This window comes from Grammomys surdaster, unplaced genomic scaffold (assembly GCF_004785775.1).
Source record: "Grammomys surdaster isolate TR1022 unplaced genomic scaffold, NIH_TR_1.0 371, whole genome shotgun sequence".
NCBI lineage: Eukaryota > Metazoa > Chordata > Mammalia > Rodentia > Muridae > Grammomys > Grammomys surdaster.
The window spans coordinates 3,865,101-3,892,023 of record NW_021604790.1 but is presented as its reverse complement, the minus strand read 5'-3'; the positions used below and the strand labels follow the sequence as shown (position 1 = coordinate 3,892,023).

Genomic DNA, 26,923 nt, shown 5'->3' with positions numbered 1-26,923 from the left:
GCTGAGCCATCTCTTCTACTCAAAAATATATAATTTATAAAATGCACCAGCGTTTTTGGTAATTAGAAAAATGTTATTTAGAAGGAGAAAAATCAGTTTCATTAAAACCAAAGAACCAAGCACACATAGAAAGACAGTAGCATTGATTGATCACATTTGTAATTAGTTTTTAATGTCTTTTATATTCCTTATTTGTGAGAATATACCAACAGGCACAGTCAATGCAGTGTGGAATCCTAAACTCATTAAAAACTTTTTTTCTAACAGTGTTGAGGATGTAACCCAAGACTTGTCTCCAGCACTAAAAAATAGCAAAAACAAAATTTTGTAGAAAAACATTTGATGTTCCAGTTTAAGATCTTTAGAATATTCAATATATCTTTTAACCTAACAGTTGTGTTAGGAAGTAATTATGTATTTTGTCAAGGATTTAGGTAAAAAATTTTCACTGCAGCCAAATATATAATTAGAAATATGTAATTATAAATAATTAAATATCTAACAGAAAGGTACCAGAGTACGGGGATTGAGAGAGTGACTAATAATCATATTGTCATTCTGGAAGAGGAAATGAGATAGTAACTAGATGGGAAAAACAAGCCGGCTAGGACGCTGCAGAGTAATACATGGGGTTCCGTTTTGGTTCGCTGCCTTTAATGCTTATGAGCTCTTTCTGTTTTCACAAATTTTTCCAGATTTCTTCTAATTATGTTAATTTGCAATTAGAGTGGGAGATTTTGGAGTACTCAACCCTAAAGCCTTTATCAACCCCACCCTCAGGTGTCAGGGGGCTATAGGGAAGAGACGCAGAGAGTGTAAGAGCCACTGGCATCGAATAGTTCCAAGGGAAGGAACCCCTTCCGGACACAGTAGGACTGGTGCTCGTATGGATTCAGAGACCATGGTAGCACAAGACCTACTCAAGTTCAAACCAAATAAAACTGCAACCAGGAGAGAGGAAAGTGGCCCACAGAGCCCACCCCTAAACGAGAAGTCATTCGCAATTGATACCAGTTGGGAAGGAGTACATCAATTTTCTGCAGTGAACTGTCACTGGATACAGCAGCCACACTGCAGCACAGGCCCCATGTACAAGTGGTTAGTTTAACACAAAATAGATCCCATGGCTTGTGTATGTGTGTGTGTATGTGTGTGTGTGTGTGTGTGTGTGTGTGTGTGTGTGTGTACGTACATGTAGTTTTTGTCTTGGCATTTTTGCCTTATTAGGTTTGTTGTTGTTGGATTGTCTTGACTTGGTTTTTTGTTTTGTTTTGGTTTTTTGGGGGGTTTTTTGGTATTGTTTTTGTTTTTAGAGAGAGAGAATGTGAAGTTGGATGGATAGAAAGGCAGAGAGGATCTTGGTGGAATTGGAGGAGGGGAAAGAACATGATCAAAATATTTTACAGGAAGATGATTTTAATAAACAAAAACAAAATATTTCATTTTAAAAGAAACAATTAAAAACAAATAACTATTTGAACTGTTTCAAAGAACAGTGAGTGTTCAAGAAGAGAACAAGGTGTGACGAGCTCCCATTTTCTTAACTTGAGGTTTTTATTGATTATTTGGAAATTTCATATAATGTACCCCAGTCACATACACTGCCCAATCCTCCCAGGTCTACCCCCCACCCTTGGCACCTCCCCAAAAACAAAAGAAGAAAAAAAATACCAAGTCCAATTTGTATTGCTCATATACCCACTGGAGCATGGTCAAACTCCCAGTGGCCAGCCCCTTCTAAATAACTGAGACACCACCACCACCAAAAGCCACCAACTGTAAAGAGCTACATACATTTCAGCATACTTATTACAGTTTTTGAGAGTTCTCTTCAATGACTCCCTGTTTAGCCTGTTTCTTTTGGGGGAGTAGAGGTGGAGGAGGGAGTGGAAGAGAGGTTGTCACAGAAGCCTTCTATGCCTCTCATTCTCAACCATGGGTCTGCAGTCATTGATACCAATGAAAAGAAGTGTCCTTGCCCTCTATAGTCAGCAGCAGCAAGGATCATAGACTTGTACATGGTTTCTGGCTACAGCACAGACCACAGATATCCCCATAGCATTTGGTCGTAACATGGGCCATGGACATCAACACAACCCCCAACAGCAGCAGGACCAGATACCAACATGGCCTCATGTAGCTGCACAGGCCACACACAGAAACATTGCCTTCAGTGATAACCCAAATCACGGGCGTCAACATGGCTCTCAGCATGAGCACAGGCCATGACATCACCCAGTGACAAAGAGTATGGAAGCGACATCATCATGGCTCTTGGCAGCAGCACAGGCCACGGACATCCACATGTCCAACAGCACTACAGATACTTACATGACCTGCAGTGGCAGCATGAGTCACAGACATCCCCATGGCTTCAGAGGGCAGCACAGACCATGGGCATCCCCATGGAGTTTGGTGGTGACGCAGGCCACAGCTGCCCATGTTGCTTCCATACTCTTTGTCACTGGGTCTGTGGTTTTGCCATTCTCCCCTGCACATGTGACTCTTTTCTACCATGTTTCCTTCTAATTTCATGAGTCTACCTTTTAAAAATGTTTTCCATAGGACTTGCCCTTCTCTAGTTTTTCTGGAGATTCCTGCAGGCTCTTCAGACTCCCCCACTCCACTGCTGCTTGGTTTGCCCTCAGAACCTCCATGGGTCTCTCAGGCTCTTCGGAGCTGCTCCAGTCCCATCACAATCCTGCTCCAGGTTTTCATCCTCGATGGCAGTAACGAGCTCCCCATCTGGTTCTGCATCTCTCGCTCCGCCACCTGCTCCAGCAGCTCACAGACAGAGTAGATGTTGGTGTGGACTGACTCTGTGGATCTGGGCCAGGGTGGCAGCTGAGTCGGTCAACCTATGAGCAGCTGGTCTCCTGTGCAGTGGGTCAAGTTCCCATTGTTTTAAAGTGTAGAAAACTATAGAGGCTAACTAGGTAATCCCATGGGTAAAGAACATCAGTGCTCACCTGGTGAGAGGAGAGATGCAGCTCCCACAAGTTGTCCTCTGACCTCCACACGTGAGCCCTGACTCTCAGGTGTATGTACATACACACACTACAAATAACTGTAAATGTAAAAAGTAGAAATATAATATTAATAGCATTTATCGATAGGTGATAAGGGTAGTTTTTAACTTTATTTTAAATTATTGTACAACTTTTGCTAAGTTAACACATTTTCTAAGGTAAGACTACATCTCTTAATTTATTATTTTGGGTTTGTGGGCGTGTGTGTGTGAGAAGATTGGGGGACTGAGCTCTTTCTGGGAGCCTCCTTCCATCATAGATTCCAGGAATCTAACTCAGGTCACTAGGCTTGATCTATCTTGCATCCCTAAACCTCTCTTTTAAAATTGTCTATGTATGTATTTGTATGTCTGTGTACATATGTATAAGTATCTGTATGACTGGATATGTATGGACTATGACATGTGTGTGGACGTTAAAGGAAAACCTGTGGGAATCAATTCTTACACTGTGAATCCCAGGTATTGAACTCAGGTCGTCAGGCTTGATGGCAAGTGCCTTTACCTGCTGAGCCATTTCAGTGGCCCATTTAACCTCTTTGAAAGAACATATTTTTATAGGCCAGGTGTGCTTTTGCACACCTTTTGTCCCAGCACTCAGGAGATAAAGGCAGGTGGATTTCTGTTTCAGGCCAGCCAAGATTGTCTCAAACAACACACACATGCCCCCCAAAAAGGATTGTATTTTTATCAGAGATTAATGAATTCTAATTATACCTAATCCTTAGGTTTCACTATGCTCATCTCTTAATTTATATTATTTATATATTTTCATATTTAGTTATATTCAATCTATTCTGTTTTACTATTCCTTGTTGTTCGTCTTGGTGTTAAACATAAAAAGTAAAAGAATTTTGATTAACATCAATTAAGTCTGTATCTCACAACAGTAGAGAGGATTTCGATCGTCCCCCAAATGAAGAACTGTTGCATGTCTGATATGTCAGTTACCCTATCTGATGATTACATGCTCTGTGCACACATTATAACGTCACTGCACTCCATAATAACCATGTGGTTACTGTCTTAAGTTTTCTAGCTCACTCCCTCTGGCCCCTCATGGGAAGCATAATTACTAAATATTAATTGCTAGAAAGCCCATGTTAATTTAAGTTAATGAATTATTAGCTATTTTGCAATTCCAATATCTTTGAGAGGACAAACATGATTTAATCACACTCATCTATATTTGTTAGTCAGAATGCAGCAAAACCAACCTGCAGAAAGCTTTGTTTTGCATTTTTTTTGTTTGTTTTGTTTTGTTTTTGTTTTTCGAGACAGGGTATCTCTGTGCAGTCCTGGCTGTCCTGGAACTCACTCTGTAGACCAGGCTGGCCTGGAACTCCGAAATCCGCCTGCCTCTGCCTCCCAAGTACTGGGATTAAAGGCGTGCGCCACCACTGCCCAGCTGTTTTGCGTTTCTTGATTAGCTTGTTTACTGATGCATTCGGATTGTGACCTTTAGCAGAATTTCCTTCCTTCCTAGCTTGGTGCTAACAGTGGCTTGCACATCATCATCTTTGATGAAATCGATGCCATCTGCAAGCAGAGAGGGAGCATGGCCGGCAGCACTGGAGTGCACGACACTGTTGTCAACCAGCTGCTGTCCAAGATTGATGGCGTTGAGCAGCTGAACAACATCCTCGTTATTGGTATGTCTGAAACAAAGGATGCACTGCGCGGGGACAGTGCGTGCAGCGCTTCAGGGCCTGGGCTGCCTTCTCCCAGAAGGCTTTAACTGTTGTTTATTCTGAGCTTCTGCTTAGGATGCTTTTTAGAAAAGAAAAAAATGTTACTGTTTCTTATGGACATGGAAATTGCTGCATACAGAAGAGGGTAGACGGGGAGCTGGAAAGACTGTCCTGCTCTCTTTCAGCCACGTACTTGCTCCTAAAGTATGCTTTTTAGAGATTTCACTGCAGAATCTTTCCAAGTTTTCTACCAGGTAAAGAACAAATGGTGTTCTTAGGTTTTAGTGCTGCTTGGTTTGTGTTTGACTTTTGTAGAAGGTCCTTAGAGAGGTTACTGTTACATCGACTAAAAGTATGTTTTATCTTACTTTTGAACTCTGATCATTTGTTCGCTGCTCTTAATATCTCCACTCAGGAATGACCAATAGACCAGATTTGATAGACGAGGCTCTCCTTCGACCTGGAAGACTGGAAGTTAAAATGGAGATAGGTAAGTCAAGTAGGTCACAGGTGTGCATGCATGCATGTGTATGTGCACATGTATGAATGTGTGTGTGTGTATGCACAAACACATGTATGAATGTGCCTGTGTGTCCGTGCACACCTGTTTTTACACGCGGCTTCAGAGTTTATTAATGAGAGCAACTTCCTATTAAATAATGTTCATTGTCAGCTGTCCACAGCTGGACTGCCTAGAAGAAAAGTTCTAGGATTGTGACCGTGTCTTCCGACGGACTCCCAAGACTAGGAAAATGTCTGTTTCTGTCTCATCAGGCTTGCCAGATGAGAAGGGTCGACTACAGATCCTTCATATCCACACAGCGAGGATGAGAGGGCACCAGTTACTGTCTGCAGATGTGGACATTAAGGAGCTGGCTGTGGAGACTAAGAATTTCAGTGGCGCTGAGCTGGAGGGTCTGGTGCGAGCAGCACAGTCCACAGCCATGAACAGACACATAAAGGTCAGGAAACTCAGACAAGAACATATGGCCTGTGCGGGCCGTGGCACCGTCTTTACCACATATGCCAAGGAGAGCTTACTCCTTGAAGGACAAACAGCAATGCCTGCCCAGTGGTGGCCACCAGCTTATTTGCATTTGGTCGCTACCTCCTGGCAGACGTGGTTTGAAGACTGCTGTTTTCGACCTTTGCACTGTCTTAACTTATAAGAAGCTAAGTCTTCTGCTTCCAGGAGCTGTTTCATGCAGCAAACACTAGATATCTGGTACTTTTTAAGTTTTGGGCTAGTCATGCAAGATGAATCTTGGCCTTTTTTCTCAAGGGGGGTTCAGAGTCAGGAAAATGGACTAGTACAAAGTGTTGGAGCGGCTCTGAATTTTTTTGTTTCTTTATTTGTGTTTGTGCTGCTGAGAGCTAAACTCAGGGCTTAATGCATGTTCTACAAGCAGTCTACTACTGGGCTACAGCCCTGGCCCTTTCGATTATTTTTATGTTGATCTTGCTACTTTGCACAAACAGGCCTTGAATGTGCTGTGTATTACAGGTAAGCTTTGAGCTTGTGATGCTCCTGCCTCAGATTCCTGTGTAGCTGGAATCACAGGCATACACTGCCATGCTTGGCTTAATACAATCATATAATATATGCTATGCTAAGAATACTTTGAAGGGACCTTTTATTTGGATCAGTGGAGTTTGGGTCATTTCTCATGCTGCAGTTATCCCTGTAACTCCATAGCTCCTGAACTTCCATCTCATCCCTGACAGGGCCTGTCTTCTAACTTTCTGATTCATATGATAATTCTACTTGGATGTTTTCTCAGATCTCAAATATAAGATCCAAGAAACCACCTTTCCTCTTGCTTCTGTTTCTTTTTATGCCGGCATCCTAGGTTAAGATTGCAGAGTCATCTCTGACGAACACCTCTGTGTCCTACATCAGGTCACTGTTCATCCTATTGGTTCTGTCCTAGAGCAATGCTTTTGCACTGTCATGGCCATCATCTACTTCCTGTACACTAATTATCCTTTGCTTAAACCTTTCCTGGTTTTCCCTTTCATAATGCTGTGCTTTCTTCCTTCCTGAAGTAGTCACACAGCATGTGGGATACTTCTGGTTGACTTTGACTCCAAATAGTTTATCAGGCTGGTGTGGTGTTCACTGGGTAAAGGTATGTAGTGTGCAAGCCTTATGACCTGAGCTGATCACCAGACTTGTGTGAAGGCAGAAGGCAAGGACCAACTCCACAGGGTTCATATGCCCTGTCAAAATGCTGCTCCACACACACACACACAAATAAATGATAAATTCTAAAACAATATAAATACACCAAGCAGTGGTGGCACATACCTTTAATCCCAGCAGTCGGGATACAGAGACAGGTAGATCTCTGGTTCCAGCCCAGCATAGTCTAGAGTAAGATTCAGGACAGCCAAGGCTGTCTGTCCCAAAAAACCAAACCAACAACAACAAAATGTAACTACAAAATGGATTTATTACTGACCTGCTGATACAGACTATAGCCCAATAGCTGACATCTGAGGGAAAAAGTTTGCTTTAAGTTTAAAGACTGCTTGAGGTACAGATAAAGTATCAGACCAGCCAGGGTCCCATAGCAAGATTCTGTTTCAACACCCTACACACACACACACACACACACACACACACAGAGAGAGAGAGAGAGAGAGAGAGAGAGAGAGAGAGAGAGAGAGAGAGCGCGCGGAGAGAGAGAGAGAGAGAGAGAGAGAGAGAGAGCGCTGAGAGAGAGATTTAGTATCAGCTACATGCCATAAACTGTACAGGGAGTGAAAGCTGTAACTTCACAGAGTATAATTGCCTACTGGTAATTAGCATACATCCACCTCAAGAATAGAAAGCAATAATAACTCGTGATACAGGAAGAGACAAGGCGTCCTCAGTGTGGTTGACTCCGGGAGAGAAGCCTTCACAGAGGTATCATCTAGAAGGACACTGGTAGCTCTTCGTGTGTAAAAGGGACATCAGCAGAGGCACAGGGACACAAATAGAGGGATGGGCTAGAGTAACTTCATATCGCTTCAACGTGGATATTAGAGGCAGAGTGCTTGAGAGGCAGTGTTGAGGAAAGCCAGGAGACCAAAGCTGGGGACAACGAGCACAAAGAGCCTTTCATTCTATGGAGAAGTGCAGACTCTTCCCGTGGGTAGTGTTACACCTGTGGAGAGTTTTTAGAACAGTGGTGACAGAGTGTTAAAACAGAAGATCTCTCTGGCAGCTGTGCCAAGTGGAAGTGGGGTTAGTGACACAGGACAAGAGAAGGGGGACTATTCTAACAGATCAAGCAGGAAGTAACGGCCTGCCTTACATTGAGCATGTCTTCGTTATTTGGGGGCTTCCTGTCATTGGTTCTAGACTGTACTTGATCAGACCCAGCCACCACTAGTTCTCTGAAGAAAGTTAAACGTGCACAGCCTTACCCATCGCTGTGTGTGTTTGTGGTTGTATCTATGCAACAGTGGGAGAGCTTACTTTGCAGCAGAGTATGTGGCCTATAAAGGCTGTACAAAAAATGTTTGCTTATCAGTATCCTAACCTCTAGGTCCACATCTTATTCATCTTGGAATATCCCACATGTCCTGTAAACACTGAGCATATAGTACATGTAGTTTCTAAGTTGTTTATTAAATTTATCCATTTATTTGTGTGTGGGGGGGTGTGGTCAGTAAGTGACTTAACTTGCTGAGTCATCTCCCAGCTCGTGCATATTTTCTAAAGCAATAAACCTATGTATGTATTATTTTTAAATTGTTCATTTATTACTGAATGTATGAGAGAGGGCGAGGTTTGCAGTGTGCACACATGCCAGGGCACTTGTGTGGAGGTCAGAGGGTAACCTTGCAGGAATTGGTTTTCTTCCAAAAAACCAATGGCTCAGGGAGTCTACAGTCTCTGGGCCTGCATATCAGGCACCTTTACTGGCCAAGCCGTCAGCCTGAGAGATGGATTCCTCATCCAACTGTCCATGGTCCTAATTTCCTACATGTTCCCCAAAGGTTTTCTAAACAGTAAGGATAGGAAGAGGATATAGTATTGGGCCCTGGGTAAAATGGATCCATTCATCTGTGAAGGGCCTGTTTGATTTTTTTTTCCATCATTTTTCCTTGAAATAAACAGTATTAATAAGGGGCCAGTGAGACGACTCAGTTGGAAAAGGTGCTTGCTGCCAAGCCCGACAACCTGAATTCTCTCTCAGGACCCACCTGGTAGAAGGGAAGAAGTAATTCTTGTCAGTTGTCCTCTGACCTCCACAGGCACATAGTGTCAGGCATTTGCACATGGTGTCAGGCATGCCCCAACCCACATGTACAGCATCCTGTACACACACGCACACACTACATTTTTGTTGTTGTTAGAAACAGTGTTTTTCTGTGTAGCCCTGGCTGTCCTGGAACTCACTCTGTAGACCAGGCTGGCCTCAAACTCGGAGATCTACCTGCACTCCCCCTCCAGAGTGCTGGAATTAAAGGTATGCACCACTGCCACCCAGCATGCTAATAATAAGCTTAAGAAATAAAATTTAAAAGTTGGTTAGACCTTTAAAACGTTTACAGTATTCAGCAAGTCATTATGATATTCTGTCTTCAGGACACAAAAAAAGGTTGGTTTTATTTCTATTCTCTTTTCAAAACATTTGGGCCAAAGCAACAACTGAGCTAGGTCAACAAGAGGGACCTTCCTGGTGGACGGTGGTTTTAGGTTTTCTGTAACAAGCAGGAAGCATAGTCATGAACTGCCTGGTGTTTGTGTCCTTGTATACTTGAACCTGTGTTGCTGGTCAACTAAAACTCATGTGACATTTGGTTGTTTTTATGTTAAGAGGAATTTCTGCTTCAGGTAGAGAAGATTCGTAACTCAGACTTCTTCCTTGAGCTGTGTTGGTGAACTTCAGTAAAATGGCTTCTTATCTCGAGACCTTTTGGCTGATGAAAGTTGCCCCACCCCCCCTTAATTTCAGAGGACCGATGAGAGCCCAGAAAGGTCAGGCTTAGAAGGTTACAAAGCGTAAGGGTGACCACTGATATTTGCTGGTGTTGAAATACAAGCTTATGAGTTTGTGTCTCAGCTGGAAGGTGTCACTGTTTCTGTATTGATCAGCTGGCACAAATAAAATGCAGAAAATAGCTTGTCAGCTCAACCAAATGGGGGAAAGGGTTTTTGAATGAGTAGAAGTTCAGAATTGTTGATTTTTAAAAGTAAAATTGTATTGATGTTGATAAAATAGTAGCTGTTAGCTAGGAAAAGCTCAACATTTATTCTAATGAACAAGAAGAAGTAATTTAGTACTAGAATATTATTTACAGTTAAGTAACTGTAATAATTAATTCTTGGAGTGCCTGAAAACAGCTTATTCTCCTCCCTCAACTCGTAGCCATTTTAATTCATTTATAGCCTTCTGTTGTTGACTAAGAATCTTCTATGTAACCCTAACTATCTTCACTGTGTAGCCCAGGCTAGCCTAGAACTCTCTCCTCCTGCCCCAGCTTCCCAAATGTTGGGATTACACGTGATAAGCCACAATGTCTGACTTAAATTTTTTTTAAAAAAAAATGTAATTGACATATAAAACAATAAGTCATATTTGTAGGTTAGATTCTAGAACATGTGTGCAGTGTCTAATGAGCGGGTTAGACCAAATGGCACACTCATGCTCTGGGTGTGGGGACGGTCAGCATCTCTGTACTAGCAGTTTTGAAATAAACACTAGCTGTTGTCAGCCTTGGTAAACGTCCTCTCTATACCTTCATACCCAGAGCCCTCGGCAGTCCATTATCTTTGTGTTTTTAGGCAAGGTCGCAGTAGACCAGGCTGGCCTCAAACTCTAGAGTCTCCTGCCTCAGTCTTTGTAGTTGCTAGATCCCTGTGGGTCCTGATCTTAGGAATAGCTGAGTCCTGTCTTCTGGGGCCTTGTTAGTACATAAGAGAGGGTTCTTAGAAAAACAAGACCTCCAGATTCCTGCTTGGAGATGGGACTGTTTCCAACAACACACGTCCTTCCTTACTCGGGGCCCTTGCCAGAGCCTACACCAGCTTGGTTAGGCTTTCAGCATCCTAAACTGAGATTGGTAACATCTTTTCTTTATAAAGCCAGTCTGTCAGATATTAAGTATTCGAGGATGCCAGACATATAGGAGAAATGAGAAAAGCTCTCACAGTCCTCCCCTCCCCTCTCTAGAGTCAGCCAGTATTTGGGAGATACCCTTCTTGTTTGCTTTTACATGCTTTATAGAAAGGGGCATAAGTATAATTGTACTGAGATTTGCGTTTTTCGTTTTCCAGTGTATCTTGGGCCCCATGTCATTTCAGTACTTGCAAAGTCCCTACATTGTTTTGTACTGATGCACAAGCAGTCTAGAACTCTGACACACAAAATGCAAGATAGATTACACTGGGCATGGTAGTGAGGAAGACTAAGATGGGAAGTTGGGGGATGGGATGCATGCCTTTAACCCCAGCACTTGAGAGGCAGAGGCAGGGAGATCGAATGAGTTTGAGGCCAGCCTGGGCTACAGAGTGAGTTCCAGGACAGCCAGGGCTACACAGTGAAACCCTGTCTCAAAACAGAACAACAACAACAACAAAAATGAAGTCCCCTCTGGGCCAGGAGTGTGAGGCCAGAGGACATGTACATGTTATCTCATGCGTTATTTTTAGGTTTTGGGGCACTGGATAATATAATGAATGAATATGCCGGTAATTTACTTACCATTGAATGATTTCTGGTTGTTGCTATTTTAAAATGCTGATGGAACAGTGCTTACCCTTATCTCCTTATGTAATAAGGGAGGCACTTTCTAGAATGGCTATCTAGATGTGTTTGTGAATACCAGTCTCATTGTCTCCTGGGTTCTAGTACCGCCAGTGAGAACAATCACACCAATTCGACTCCAGGATTGCAGGCTTGTTTTTATCTCAGACTCTGCGACTTTGTCTCATCTCTGATGTTCAGTGGGTTTGCACCAGGGTGTCTAGACAGTCTGGATTTCTTCCTATTGATCCGATCAGCACTCACTAAACTGCAGACACACCTTTCTTCAGCTCTGGAGGCTCTCCCCTCCCCTTTTATTGCTGCTTCTGTATTAATGGGTCTCTCTGTCCTCTGCTCCTAAGACTTTAAGTTAGTAGCCGGTTTTCCATGGTTTTCACCTTTCCTACTACCATTGGCGTTTGTTGGAATTTGGTTGGGACCAAAAAGGAAATAGATACATATGTTCTGTTTGCCGTCTTGATCCAGTTTTCTGACAACATAGTTCTTTTTATCCCTCAAGGCTGAGTTTTTCTTTTTAAATGTCTTTTTTTTTTGTAAGTCTTAGCAGTCTGTTCCTAAAGGGACATGACTCATATTTCATAATATCAATGGAAGGTTGATATGTGCTTCACATAGTTTTCTTCTGTAGTCACTTTTTTTAAAGATGCTTAAAAAAAAAAGCCATGATCGATTCTAAAATGATGAAACTTGCTTGCTTTGTGCTATTGGGAGTGAGCCCAGTCACATAAAAAAGAAAAAAAAAATATGTTGCTATCTTAATCACTCATCAGGTCCAGGCAGCTCCAAGTGCTGATAGAGGCCTCGATGCTCCTCCAGATGTGCAAGTGTCAGCTCCAGGTGCAGTGAGCAGACTGTTTGGAGCTGGCACGTAGGCTCTTGAGTACCAGTCCAAGTTTTAGGTTCATACTCTCCTGCAGTAACTCAGTGCCAAAATCATCTGCGGCACTTTCTAACACTAGAGGTGCCTAGGCCCTCCACTGCACTGTTCACCACCCCAAAAGGTGGGGCTGGCCTCGGCAAGTCCGGAAGGACTCTAGAGGGCGTCCTGATGTGCATCCAAGGCCCGACACCATTGTCCCCTGAGTGTCTCTTTGTTGTGTTAAAATAGATGTAACCTAACACATTCATAATGTGCGGCCATCTCTACTTCAGACCTCTTTTCATCTTGTAAGTCTGAAACTTTGTATCCACTTAAAAAGTAACCCTCTATTCTCATCTCCTGCAAGCCAGGATAACCACTGCTCTACTTCCCATACGACTTTGAGAACCCTAAAGATGCCATTCAAGTTGGGTCATGCAGTTTTTGTCTTTTTGTGACTGGCTTGCCTCCATCAACAGTGTCTACAAGGTTATCCATGTTGTATGATACTCAGATTTCCTTCTTTCTAAGGGTGGCCACGCAATGGCTGTGTCCATTCCCCTGTCGATGTACAACTGGGCTCCTTCTTCACCTTCACTGCCTTGTTCCATGCTCTTGTGAACATGGCTGTAAAATTCCTACGCCTCAGTTTCCACTCCCTGGAATAGATATCAAAGGAGGCATCGTTAGATCATAAGGCAATCCCAGTTTTCTGTCTTCTCTTTTCTTTTCTCCCCCCTCCCCCTTTTTTCCTTTTACTTTTCCTGAGACAAGGTCTCTCTGTGTACCCTCGGCTGTTCTAGAACTCCCTCTGTAGAGCAGGCTGGCCTTGGACTCAGAGATTACCTGCCCCTGCTTCCTGAGTGCTGGGACTAAAGGATACAGCACCGTGGCTGGCCTCAGTCCTACTTTCTGTGAGAGCTTTCAAGTTTTACATCCCTACCAACTGCCCAAGGGTTCCCGCTCCTCTAAATCTTTGCCATGGCTTATTTTCTGAGTTTTTTGTTCAGTTGGGTTTGTTTTGTTTTGTTTTGTTTTGTTTTGTTTTGTTTTGTTTTGTTTTGTTTTGTTTTGTTGTAGCTGTTCTTTGAGTTTGAGGTGAAATTTCATTCTGTTTTTGGTTATTTGGGGGTTTTGAAACAGGGTGTTGATGTGTATCCTATACTGGCCTTGAACTCACCACCTTTGTGCCTCAGTTTCCTGAGCACTGGCATGCACCACACTTGGCTTTGAAGGTCTCTGAGAACAAGTGGTGTCAGCCATCTTGTCATGTGCTCTTGGGCATTCACAGGGTCTGGAAAGACTCTGCAGGATACTCTGATGTTAGCCGATGTTGGACACCATTGTCTCCATTCCTTGGAGAAATGTCTGTTCAAGTACCTAGTTCTTGTTGTCGGGTTTTAGAGGCTTTATGTATTCTAGCCATTAATCCCTTTAGCATATATGATTTGCAGACATCTGAGAATTTGATCTATGAAAATGTCCTTAGTTCTCTTCTATTCTTAAGCTGGGAATAGTGCTAAGTTTTCTTCAACTCTCACATTTTGTTTTATTTCTTCCAGGCCAGCACAAAAGTAGAAGTAGACATGGAGAAGGCAGAGAGCCTGCAGGTGACAAGAGGGGACTTCCTTGCTTCTCTGGAGAACGATATCAAACCAGTGAGTGTGCCCATTGAGCGGGGTGTGGCCACACAGAGCAATGGCTGCTGTTATCAAGGAGGGAAAGCACCGGTCGGCCTCCTGACATATGGGCTGTCATCTGTGGTTTCATAACATAAAGAGAATCTTACTGCAGACATGTCAGTGAAACACTGACGGCTGGTAGTTGACCAGTATTTACCCCAATACTTCCTGTGGTAGAGAGCTGACTATCAGTTTGAGACATTCTGGTTTTTGTTTTTCTGGGTTTTGTTCTGTTTGTTTGTTTATTTGTTTGTTTGTTTGTTTTCCAAGACAGGGTTTCTCTGTGTAGCCCCAACTGTCCTGGGACTCACTCTGCAGACCAGGCTAGCCTCCAGCTCACATCAGCCTGCCTCTGCCTTCACAAAGCAGAACTAGTTCCTCGGGCTGCTTGGGCTCCCCATCACTGTGCTGTGTCTCAGCCCTCAACCTGGTTCTTCTCCAGAGTCTTCTATAGTTATATCTGATTTTATTGCCAGTTTTTATTCAAGTCTTTGGGAAACGAGACAGATTTTTTATTTCCTGGTCAAAAATCACTTAATTCAAAATGTCTTTGAAGAGACCATGACAAGGAATGGGTTGTGTGACCCAAAGGACACAGTGACAGAGACACCAAGAAATGAGATAGTTTAGTTTCAAAACTTAGCAAGAATGCTTCAGATTGCCCTTTACCTCAATAGGCATTTGGCACAAACCAAGAGGATTATGCAAGTTACATTATGAATGGAATCATCAAGTGGGGTGATCCTGTGACCCGAGTTCTAGATGACGGGGAGCTGCTGGTCCAGCAAACAAAAAACAGTGACCGTACACCACTGGTTAGCGTCCTTCTAGAAGGTAAGAAGAATGAAGTGACGGCCTTAAAAGGTTTGGAAAATACAGAACACAAAGCATTTGTTTTTAAAAGCTATTTAGTAGGCTTCTGAGGGGTAAGTGTTTTTCCATTCTAACCTTTGTTTGTGATCTGCAAATAATATCCTAGCCCGTGTATCTATGTTAGGACAGATTAAAATTAGGGGGTAGAATGCCTCTGACAAGTGACAGCACCTAGCTTTCTTGAAGGGATACATTTCTCTAGTACTTAACAGACTGACACTGCCCAGCTCCTTGCCGGAACTATTGATGTGGACACAGAGACATCCAGGCATCAGGCCAGGCACAGGAAAGGCTTGTAGAGAAATCCTGTTGGGCAAAGGTGCCGCACACCTTTAATCCCAGCGTTGGGAGGCAGAGACAGGTGGATCTCTCAGTTTGAGACTAGCCTGGTCTACCTGGTGAGTTTCAGGATGGCTAGGGCTACACAGAGAAACCTTGTCTTGCGAAACCAACAAAAGTTTCTAATTTTCACATGCACACGTAAAGGTGTATGTGGGTGCCAGTCAGTTTGCCCAGGAGTGGTCAGAGGGAATCAGAGGTGATGCTTAATTCAGGCCTTGAGGACCAGTTCAGATTTTATCAAGGGAAAGGACATTCCATTCACAACCAGTTAGCTTAACATTAGTATGGCAGCAGAGAAGCTCAGGGAGACCAGATGACAGGAGATCCCAGCTCCCTTAAGGTCTAGAGGTGAAGGCTTCTAAGAGAAGCAAGTTAAGCCAAGAGCCAAAGGAGGAATAGAAGCTAGCCAGGCCAAAAGAATTGAGAAAGCTATTCTAGGAAAAGGGAGCAGCATATGAAGAGTCCCTTAGCAGGAAAGACCTACAAGCAGAAAGATGAGCGAAACTAGGGTTGAAGCCAATGGGAGGGGCCGTTGCCCTGCAAGTGTGGTGTCCCCAGCACTCACAGTAGGAAGAGCACTGTCTCACAGGGCTGTCCTCTGAACTCCACAGGCGTACCACGGCATGCACATGCACACATGCACATACCACGGCATGCACATGCACACATGCACATACCACGGCATGCACATGCACACATGCACATGCACACATGCACATACCACGGCATGCACATGCACACATGCACATGCACACATGCACATACCACGGCATGCACATACACACATGCACATACACACATGCACATAGTAATGATAAGTGATAATCATCAGAGTGAACTGGGTAGGAGCCAGCTCTAGAACAAGCCTCGGAAGCTTAAAGGTCTGTAGTGTGTAGGGCTAGGGATGTGACTCCGTAGTCGCCAGCTACTGTGAGCACTTCACATGAACCGGCCTTCGAATCTCACACCAGACCTGGGAGTGGAGATGCTGTCTGCTTTGGGTTTGGGTGGTGGTGGTGATGGTGGTATTTGTTGTTATTGTTGTCGTTACTAGTTTCTCTAGATGGCTGTCCTAGAGCTATATCTGTAGACTAGGCTGGCCTCGATTCACCTGCCTCTCTCTGCCTTCCAAGTTCTGGGTTAAAGGTGCATGCCACCACACCTAGCCATAGATACTGTTTTTATTCCCATGTCATACATAAGGAACCAGAAGCTTAGAAATACTGGTTAGATTAAATATTGGCAGAGGGCCAAAGAAGCGGCTCAGTAGTTAGGAGCGCTTTCTGCTTTTGCAGACAACCTGAGTTCAGCTCCTAGCCCTGTTTGAGGAAGCTCACATCATCCGTTAACTGCAGCTCCAGAGGATCTGACACCCTCTTCTGGCCTTTTCTGACACACTGCATACACATAGGCACACAGAGATACCTGTAACACACACATAGATTTTTAAAAGAAAATAAATCTCTTTAAAAGATAAATATGAGTAAAGGCGTCAAACATGATGCCTGGGAAACGGGGCTGTTTATCAAAGATCACTGCAGAGAAACAGAAATTAGGAAGGAAGACCATGAACTCACTTTTGAGCAGTTAAATTGTAAGTTCCGTAGGATGATGAGATTAGAAATGGCGACCAGCGTGTTTGATTTGCAGGTCTGAAGCTCATAGAAGCATGCTGGCCGCCCCAGATCGGATCTGCCCCAGCAGTTCCAGGAGTAGAGGCAGTCCGTTAGAGAAAGGATGTGGCTAGGATACAGACAGAGCCTGGAACTTTCATCTGAGACTCGTTAACAGTTCAGGACTAAACAGAGCAGGAAAAAAGACAAGGGCGTCTAAGCAGGGATAACCAAAGGGAGGAGGAAGGGAGAGAGCAGCTGTCAGGCAGCCAAGAAAGGCACTTCAGGTCGGAGGAGTTGGATCAAATGCCCTGCGTGGTGGAGTTTGGGGACCTTGATGGAAGCCTGACCAGTGTGGGCGGAAGTGCTACTGCCGGGTAAGCGTAGGTGACAGATGCGAGGTCCAGCAGGCAGGGAGCTATCTCGCTTTAAAGAGAGAGGAATGTCACTAATGTCCATTCCAGAGAGGATGGCAAGAAAGGATGGATTGGTTGTAACTGGGAGGAGGGGCGTGCTTTCAGATACACGAATGGGGGTTGTCTAAGTGCAGGAGACTTTATGGATTTGATCGCCTCTGTGAAAATGTGTGAGTCTTCAGCACTGTAGCCTCATGACGCCTTTGCTTCAGATAAAGCAATTTGCTCCTGCACCTCAATATCATTGCAAGAAAAAAAAAACATTGTATTTTTTTGTTATAAAAAGGGGGAAAAAAACAGGTTTGTTAGAATTAGTGATACACGTCCCGATACGCATTTGTATACATTTTCTTTCTTTTCAGAAGCAAAGTCCTTGTGTTCATGCTTAGTCAGAAGGTTGGGAGATTAAGGCCATGTGAGAAAGCACGAAGGCATGCGTTTCACCATCCTTTTGAGAAATGCTAATCAGTTCATTAAGTTTAGTTGCTAATAAATAAAAGGAAACACGTCTGCTGGGAAGCTGTCCGGAGACGTTAATGAGCAGCTAGTTGAGACCTCAGTACCTTGTGGATAAAAGTTTAAACTTGTTTGATTCCCTGCACTCAGGTTGGCTTTCTTCCTCTGCCTGTCTTTTTATGCAGGCCCTCCTCACAGCGGGAAGACTGCCCTCGCTGCAAAGATTGCAGAGGAATCCAACTTCCCCTTCATCAAGATCTGCTCCCCTGATAAGATGATTGGCTTCTCTGAGACTGCCAAGTGTCAGGCCATGAAGAAGGTATCAAGATTTTGATGTCATTTTAATTTCTAATCTCAGATGAGTGTGTGCGCATATGTGTACGCATATGTGTACCTGTGTACGCACGTGTACAAAGCTGTGGCAGGGTTTCTCTGTGAACCCCTGGCTGTCCTGGAACTCTCTGTAGACCAGGCTGGTCTTGAATTCACAGAGATCTGTCTACTTCAGCTGGGATTAAAGGTGTGTGCCACCACTGGCTGGCTCCATTTTCACTTCTTGTCCATATTGGTTTGATTAAAGAAAGATCACTTGAGAGGGTCATGAAGAACGGAACAAATTCATTTGTTTCTTTAGTTCTTTATCAATATACAAACCAAACTGTTAAGCTTTGATTAAGTTGACAGTAGTTTGGAAGAGAACAAATTGAAATATGGAAGCTCTTCCCAAGAACCCCACATTCGTGTGTAGAGAAGAGCCTCTTAAATGTAACGTCTCCTCACCCTTTAAGTGTTTGTTACCTCCGAGCCGTTAGTGGAGTTAGAGTGACAGGGAGTAGCATTGGGACCATCTGGCCCACCTCGCTGGCATCCTGGCAAGTACCATGTCATTCTTCTGCAGCGGCAGCTGACTGTGCTTAAAAGTCAGGGATGAGAATGCAGTGGCCTGACCTTCCCCGGGAAACCAGTGCTGAAAGTGAGGTTCTGATTTTGCATACTCTTCTTTGTCTTGTGTTGTTTTGTCCCAGTGAGTCTGCCACCTGACAGGCAGGTATTCTACCTCTGAACTCTTTCCAGCCCCTCCCACCCTTCAGGCTTATATTTTCCTCTACAGGCAACCCCCAAGCTACCAGTGTTGAAACTTTAACCCTTGGAATCTGCAGTCACTGGACTTCATACCTTACAGAAACACGGGCTATATTTTCCATTCCCTCAAACCGTCCGCTCCCATACCTGTCCACAAACAGTGTGTGCAGACAGAAAAGGACTCCATTGCTTTCCAGCTGCCAGCTTCTACCTCAGGAGTACTCTGAGTTGTGGGTGGATGGTCCTTGTTTTTCTATAAAGTCTTTTTTTTTTTAAGTACTTTAGGCTTCTACAGATCAAAGCCACCTTGCTGAGTATGAGATAGTATCATTTTTATTATTTTAATCTCTTGCAAATTGACTTGAGGGGGGGAGGTAATATGTGCTGATTTTAGAGGCTTAAATGGTTAAATTAATGACTTAATAACTTATGATTTAATCTTTAAATTGCTGAAGCCTTTCAAGGTAGAGTTTTAGATGAGCAGAATGCTAAGGAATATAAAACTAAGAGCCCGTACCAGCTTATTCAGAATCGTTCTGATTCATGATTCACTCGCCCGTCTGCATCATCCGTGCACACTTAAAATTTAAAAAAAAAAATCTGCCCCAGCAGATTAGTAATAACTCTACATTAGACTTTTAGTTTTCCTTGGACTGAGGGTAATATTATTTTCTGTAACTAAACTTTAGGACAGAGAAAATAATGAAGCATAGGTATCTTAGAAACATTTAATATTAGAAATATTACAAAACTTTGCCAGTAAACAGTTTTCACATTATTACCTAATGGCGGGCCAACTGAAGCCTGAGGGGTCACACCAGTCCAAATATTCTAAGTTGCCCAAGTTGATTTTGAAAATGAAATATAAATGCCATCCATTCTCCACTCCTTCGAGCTGCCTCCTTCACTCTTCTTGTCCCCCCAGTTTTAATGTGAGAATGGGGAGGGGGTGTTCTAACTTTCTTTTCAGACCACAAATAATTTGTAATACTTTATTCTGAAACAAAACAGTTCTTTTCTTTACATGTCCTCTCTCCATGGAGCTTTTCTTAATAACAGACCTAACAGGGGGCTGGAGACAGTGAGTGGTTAAGAGCACTGGCTGCTCTTCCAGAGGACTTAGATTCAATTCCCAGCACCTACATGGTAGCTAACAACTGTCTATAATTCCAAGATCACTCTTACACAGACATACATGCAGGCAAAACACCAAAGCACATTAAAAAAAAAAAAACTTAATAGAGAAAATACAAAACTGACAGATTAAAGAGGTAAAATAATCTGTCTGCACTTTTCCTTCCATTCTTTATTAAGGCTTGTCATCCATACACACACACACACTCACACACATGAACACTTACACACACTCACGTGCACTCACTGTAGTGAAAGAGCACATTGGAAATACTACTTTAAACTCAAGATATACTGGTGGTGTACACCTTTAATCCCAGAACTCAGGAGGCAAAGGCAAGTGGATCTCTGTGATCTGTGGACCAGCCTGGTCTACATAGAGTTCCAGCCAGCCTGGTCTACATAGTGAGATCTTGTCTCAAAAAAAGGAAAACCATAGATAGATAGATAGATAGATAGATAGATAGATAGATAGATAGATAGATAGATGGAAAGCCATAAATAAATAAATGGAAGGAAGGAAGGAAGGAAGGAAGGAAGGAAGGAAGGAAGGAAGGAAGGAAGGAAGGGGAAGGAAACATAACTACAGCCTCCCTTGGTATTATTAATGGCTGAGTAATGTGCATTTACACAGTTCGTCTGGGAAGTTAAGAGAGAACACTGCACTTGCAGAGGACCCGAGTTCAGTCCCAGCACCCGCATCAGGCAGCTCACAACTGCCTGTAACCCTGGCTCCAGCTTTAGGGAAACCCAATGCTTCTGTCTTCCATAGACACCTCCACTCATGTACCCAGACATACGCACATCATTTAAAAGTAATACAAATATTTTTTAAAATCACTTCTGTTTTAAATTGTTTTCCAGTTTTTTTCACAGTTATAAATAGTATTCTATAGAATTACCAAACTCGAGACATCACTGCTTCACATTTTCATTAGGCTTTTCTTAGTCTGATTAACATCACATGAGCGAGTACTTGAGTTTTAATGCAAATGGACCCAAATTTGAATCACATCTCTGCCACACTTCTAGTCTCTGTTACCGTGAGTAAATTATTTTCTCTAGAAGTGTTTAAGACTTTGGTTTTTCTTTATAATATGAAGGGTAATGTTTATTTAGAGCATGCTAGTGCATTCCTGAATCTCAGCACTCTGTAGTCTGAGGCAGGAGAATTGCCACACAGAGACAGTGTGTGAACTAAATGAGATGGTTAATTTATTTAAAGTAAAATAGCATTTCTGGGACAGAATATGCACTTCAGTAAGTATGGTGGGCAATTTTACTTATTATTATACAGTTTCTGCTTATTTCTTTAGGGTAAATCTTAAATATTTGAATTGCTAATATTCGTTATTATTTTTATTATAAATCCTTATTTTTCAGATTATAATAAGTTTACACCATTTTCCCTTTCTATTTCCTCCCTCCAGGCCTTCCTATGTGCTCGCTTCCTCTCTCTCTGTCTCTCTCTTTCTCTGTCTGTCTCTCATAGCTTCTTTTCCGTTGTTGGTGTGCGTGCATGTGTGCGTGTGTGTGTGTGTGTGTGTGTGTGTGTGTGTTTGTGTGTGACTATATATTCCTAACTATATAAATACAACCTTCTCAGTGTTACTTGTCTTGCATGTTTTCAGGGCTGCTATCTAGCATTGGATAACCAGTTGGTGTGCTCTTCTGGGGAAGACCATCTCAACATTCCTTAGCTACCCATAGTCCTTTGTCTAGGGCTGAGGCCCAAGAGCTGTCATCCTTGTTCAGGTCATGTTTAGGTAGCCATGTTGGTGAGACTTGATGGGTTTAGCTTCTCTGACATTTCTAGGAGACACATTTTTTTCTAGGGAAAAAAAAAACAAACCTTGTGAGGATTTTTTTATGCATATCACTATCAAATCTTTTATGTAAAGATACTACTGATTTTCCATGGCCTGTCCCTTCAGAAAGTTCTGCTAATTTACAATTGAAAAGAATGAGTTTGTCTGCACTTTTGCCCCAACCTAATGTTGTTAAATTTCTCTCTCCCAGTTTTTAGGTGAAAAGTTGGCATTTGGTTATTTCTTTAGCTACATTTTAATGACTGTCTTAATGGCTCTGGTAGAGTACCTGCTTAGCACATGTAAGGCTTGGTGCTCTGTCTTTAGTGGTGTGTGTGTGTGTCCATGGGTGAACACTGTATCCCCAAATGCTTTACAGTTATAATAGTTTATAAGCTCAGAAATGACATAAGTTAACTTTATTAAATAGAATAGTCTAAATTAGTTCCTTCAACATCTTTATTACCTGGATCCAGTAGCAGATAGTTTTTATGAGAAAAGAGAACCATAATTATGCTATTACTTTTTCCCCAAAATGAATGCAAAAAATACATGAAAATAGTCTATTCTCAATTAATTTAAATTTCTCCTTGTACCTCTGTTACCTTCTTCAGCAAATCCTTTCTGCATGGATAAACTCAGCACTGTCAAAGCATTTATGAAGTGTTACCCTCTTGTTCTGGTGGCTGAGGGGCGTGCCATATGTTCCACTAAGATATTTGAAATATTTATAGATATTTCTCTTTTCTCCTATTTTGTGTTGGTTTCCCAAACTTTATTTTTTTCTAAAATTTTCATTCTTATATCTATTTCTTTTGCATCTATACTGCAAAGATCTATTTTCCTGGCTGTTAATGACATCAAATGAAAAGAACATACCAATAGAATTTGATTTTACCTAATTGCCTAGTCATGGTGCTTCTGATACCACATTTAGTACCAATATAAAATGCACAAGCTAGACATCACTAAATTTTTTTAAACAAAATTAAATAATGTTTATGGACCTTCTATTAATAATATACTTCTTATATTCAAAGGTTTGAAAATGAACAGAAAAAAATTTCCTTCCCACTAGCTTTGTGAGAAAGAAATAATCTTCTGTGAATATCCTGCTATAAATCCACTGCAAACTGTAGTCTGCGCAGAACAGTCATGGTGCTAATCCCCCTCCTCTTATGCTTTAGTCCGTACAAAGAGCAAAGCTGGAAACTGGATCTCCTGACAGCAGTTACTAAGCAACAGAATTTGGATGTTTTGGGTTGACATCCTAATATATCATGGAGCTGATTCAGTGGAGTTTGAGCATGCGTGAGTTGAGCCATGAGGCGCTCCAGAAGTGTCCAAGGGTCCTGGTGGCCGTCCTCCTGCTTTAGGTGAACACACTGTCTTTTGCCGAGTATATAGAGGAAGAGCAGAGCTTTGAGGCCACGTGGCTTTTAGCCAGTGGAGCACAGAATATACCCTCTCTGTGTGTGGATCATGATAGTGAAAAACGTAAGACTTTTCTCTGAAAAGCAAGGAGAACAAATAAGGGATTTTAAGGTCAATCCAAGAAGCTTTAGTGCTTTGCTGAAACTTGAGGTCCACTTCCTGTCAGAAGACAGCTGATGTTTGCTTGGTCTGCTCCCAAATTATTTTTAGAGACTAGAGATTATTACAGATAGTGCCAATTTAAATTTGCTCATTTACGTTTTTATGTGCTACCAAATATGATTAGCATGTGCTTTCCACTAATTGCTGACAGATTTACTGCATTGGGGATTTTCTAAGTCATTAGCTTCCTCTTGTCATTAGATTTCTGCTAACTAGGTTGAGGTGCTTCACGCCAGCTACTCCAAAATTGAAGCGAACCCTTCCAGTCTCTGCCAGAGAGAGCTTAGCTTTACTTACTTAAGAGCACTAAAGAGGTTATAGAAAGTGAAGGATAGAAGCTCCTTACAGCACACTTTGCTGCGGCTTGTGACTCTGAAAGGGTGGGATTAACATGGAGCTAATAATGCCGGCATCCTCCCTGGAGCGTTCAAGCTGGCCAGAGAAGCAGCTGCTGCCCCGCCCGCCCGCCTCTCTTCACAGGTGGCTCTAGCTTGTCTGTAGAGTCCAAGGCTGAGTGAGCTCTGTGCCTTGAGCACATGCGGTGCCCTGCCCCCTACCCAGCCTGCCCCAGCCCTGGGGTATCTCTAGCATGCTGTCTTGGAGCCCAGATCGTCCGTGGTCTGATTGTCTCTTATGACCCTCAGGTCTGTGTTGTACTCTCTGTCTTTACAAGCAAGAGAGGGGTTACAGCCTGTTTAGCAGTGACGGGCTCCTCAGTGTTCACAGCTGGGGATAGAGTCTGAGAATCTGTTTTCTAGAGATTTATCTTTATCCTTCAGAGCAAATCTCATCATTTCCACACCAACACAGACTGTCCTTCCCTCCGGTCCTTCTTCATGCATGCTGCCGGCTCACATGCTTTGCAGCACTCTCCCTGATGACTCTAGAGTGAGTGGACATTCCTTAGACTAATGGTTTTGGAGTCTGTGAGGTGTATATAACTCCTAGCTGCAACTTTAGCCCACCTTGACTGCTCCGGGTAGTGGTATATTTTGTCTAGAGTATGCACCATGCGTGCATCTGCTGTGTATTGTGCTGATGGCAGGCTGTGGCACCATTCTAACTGGGGCAGTTTACATGAGTTTATTTTTTCTGTATCTTTTCCAGTACCTCACCTCCTTTTTGAATTGATTTACATAAAATTACAGTAGAACTTTTCAGCTTGATATGTAAATATCTCATTAGATTTAGGCTGGCAGCTAATCTCCTGTGCTTGCCCGTCACATCTGAGTCTCGTCTTAGTGAGCATTCTGCTGGGGCCCAGGCCAGGAAACTATTTCTGAGAAGATTGCACATAAATCGCGGTGCAGTGGACGAGGGGGACCTCATTTTAGACCGGTGACGGGATAACGAGGGGCCTGTGACTGCAGGAAGTGGAAGGGGTGTGTACACATTCAGATTACAGCAGAGGAGTCTGTCAGCTAGTCAAGTTACAACTGGCTCTGACACGGCCTTTGTCAGCATGAGCACATGTCAAGAGAGCCGTGCGTGCTCCTCTCTGCAATGCTCACACTGAGAGCTGTGTATTCTTTTTAAAAATACAAGTACAAAACACTTTCTGTTAAATGAATACCATTGGTATTTTTCTTCTAAAGTGCTCCAGGTAGCCTATATAATGAGCTATGAAGGCCCTAAGTTGTTTCCACTACATAACAAAAAACAATCTATTCACACACACACACATTTTTGAGAGGCCCTCATGTTAGCCCTAGCCTCAGACTTTCTGATGTAGCTGGCACTGCCCTAGCTCTGAGCTTGTTGTCTCCACCTCCCAGGGGCTGGGATCACTGGTGAGCACCAGCACACCAGGCCCACAGACGCCTGGAGTTTGCTGTAGGATGTTTGCTCTGTAAGTTCCACATCACCTTGAGGAAGGAGAAGCACCGGTTTAGGGAGAGTGTAGAGCTGCAGTAGCCAGCCAGGCCCTGGCGCCCCAGGCCTCCGTCACTCTTAACTTATGATTTCATAGCTTGAATGATAGACCTGTATTCCTGTCTGTAAACCTTCAGTAGATCTCTGAAAAACGTGTTTGCTGAGCAGAGTTTATTAGTGATTCCCTGAGTTCACACAAAACAACAGTGGCTTTATACCAATCCAGGCTTCAGCAATAGCTACAAACCGCTGCTACCAAGCCTTTCTGTGGTCTGGAACTCACTAACTCAAAGCCAGAAGTAACTGTCAGGAAGCTGAACACCTCTTCATCCCATCTCCCCCCACCCCTCTTTTCTCTCTCTCTCTCCCTCTCCCCCCCCCCTCTCTCTGATAGGGCAGGCTAGCATACTCGACATCCATTCCTGAAACCAGGAGATTCTTTGACTCCTGTTTCCCGCTTGTCCCCGCACTCATCCTCGACTCAGCTCCCCTGCCCCACAGATACCTGTAGCATCTGGCTTCTCTACACACTGACTTCCCACTCCTCCTGACATTCCGTAGTCCCAAACTCTTGCTCTTCTGTACATCAGCCTGGAAAATGTTCCCAAAATATAAAACTCACATCTCAGCTCATTGCTTTAAAACGTAAGGTTCTCTAGGGCAAGCTGGGTGTCCTGGCACATGCCCTTAATCCCAGCACTCAGGAGGCAGAGGCAAGCGCATCTCTGAGTTCAAGGCCAGCCTGGTCTACATATTGAGTTCCAAGGCAGCCAGGACTAATAGTAAGACCCTGTTTGATGGTGTCTTGCTTCGTTGTGTGAGACATGCTCAGTGTCCAGTTTTGTCAGCCCTTCCTGTGCCCCACCCCTCTCCCACATCAATACCGTCATGTCTTCATTTTATCAACCGAACACCAGTTGGTTGCTACAGCATTCCTGATTTTTCTCTTCTCTGGACCATGACACTCGGTGCATTCTTCTCTGTTTTTAGATTTGGGCTTAAATGTCTTTTTTTAATTTGGGAAACCACCCTTGTCCCTTAGCTGCCTTTGTGGCCTGAAATAGCTTAACCTCTGCTGCAGTAAGGAACGCCCCAAATCCAATGCCGTGGCACGCTGCACCGTAGTTCTTACCCCTGTAGGACATGAGTGCAGCGTGCCTCAGAAGGCGACCCTTGCTCACTGTAGTCTCTCGAAGACTCAATCCAGTAGGTAATGCGGGGCTCCGTGGCATTTGGGGAAGGACTGTGGTGACTCATGCGGTGACATTGAAGCCTTCTCTGAGATCTCTTCACAGTCACACACCACCTTCCCACTTTTCCATTCTAACTTTTGACGGGGAGCAGTTATCTGCCTCACTGTTCCCTCCTGTGGCTTCACTAACATGTGACGTATGAAAGAGTTAACAGCATTTGTTGTGCATGACTGAAATGACGGGTGACTGTGGTGTTAACACTTCCACTTCCTACTGCATCCTCCAGTAGTACTGCGTCGTTTCTCCTCTGCCGCCATTTCCCGTAAGTCCCATCCAGTCATGCAGTCACTTACCACTGTCCTGAGAGCATTTCCTCAGCCTGACTTCAGTTGGACATCCAACTACCTGATATTTCTGCTTTGTATTTTTCAAAGCATAAATTATCATCATCATCATCAATTGTTGTTTGAGATAGGATTTCTCTGTGTAACGCTGTCTGTCTGGAACTTACTC

General features: G+C 43.3%; 1 protein-coding gene across 2 annotated transcripts in view; it reads left to right on the top strand.

Moving 5' to 3' along the window:
- Positions 1 to 26,923, top strand: part of Nsf (N-ethylmaleimide sensitive factor, vesicle fusing ATPase) — a 132,378-nt gene that overhangs the window by 77,135 nt on the left and 28,320 nt on the right. For both annotated transcript variants that reach the window (XM_028780624.1, XM_028780625.1), the window contains exons 10-15: positions 4,515 to 4,680; positions 5,135 to 5,209; positions 5,494 to 5,681; positions 13,905 to 14,000; positions 14,702 to 14,858; positions 17,910 to 18,043. In XM_028780624.1, the coding sequence (XP_028636457.1) occupies positions 4,515 to 4,680; positions 5,135 to 5,209; positions 5,494 to 5,681; positions 13,905 to 14,000; positions 14,702 to 14,858; positions 17,910 to 18,043 (816 nt within the window). The remainder of the gene's footprint in view (positions 1 to 4,514; positions 4,681 to 5,134; positions 5,210 to 5,493; positions 5,682 to 13,904; positions 14,001 to 14,701; positions 14,859 to 17,909; positions 18,044 to 26,923) is intronic.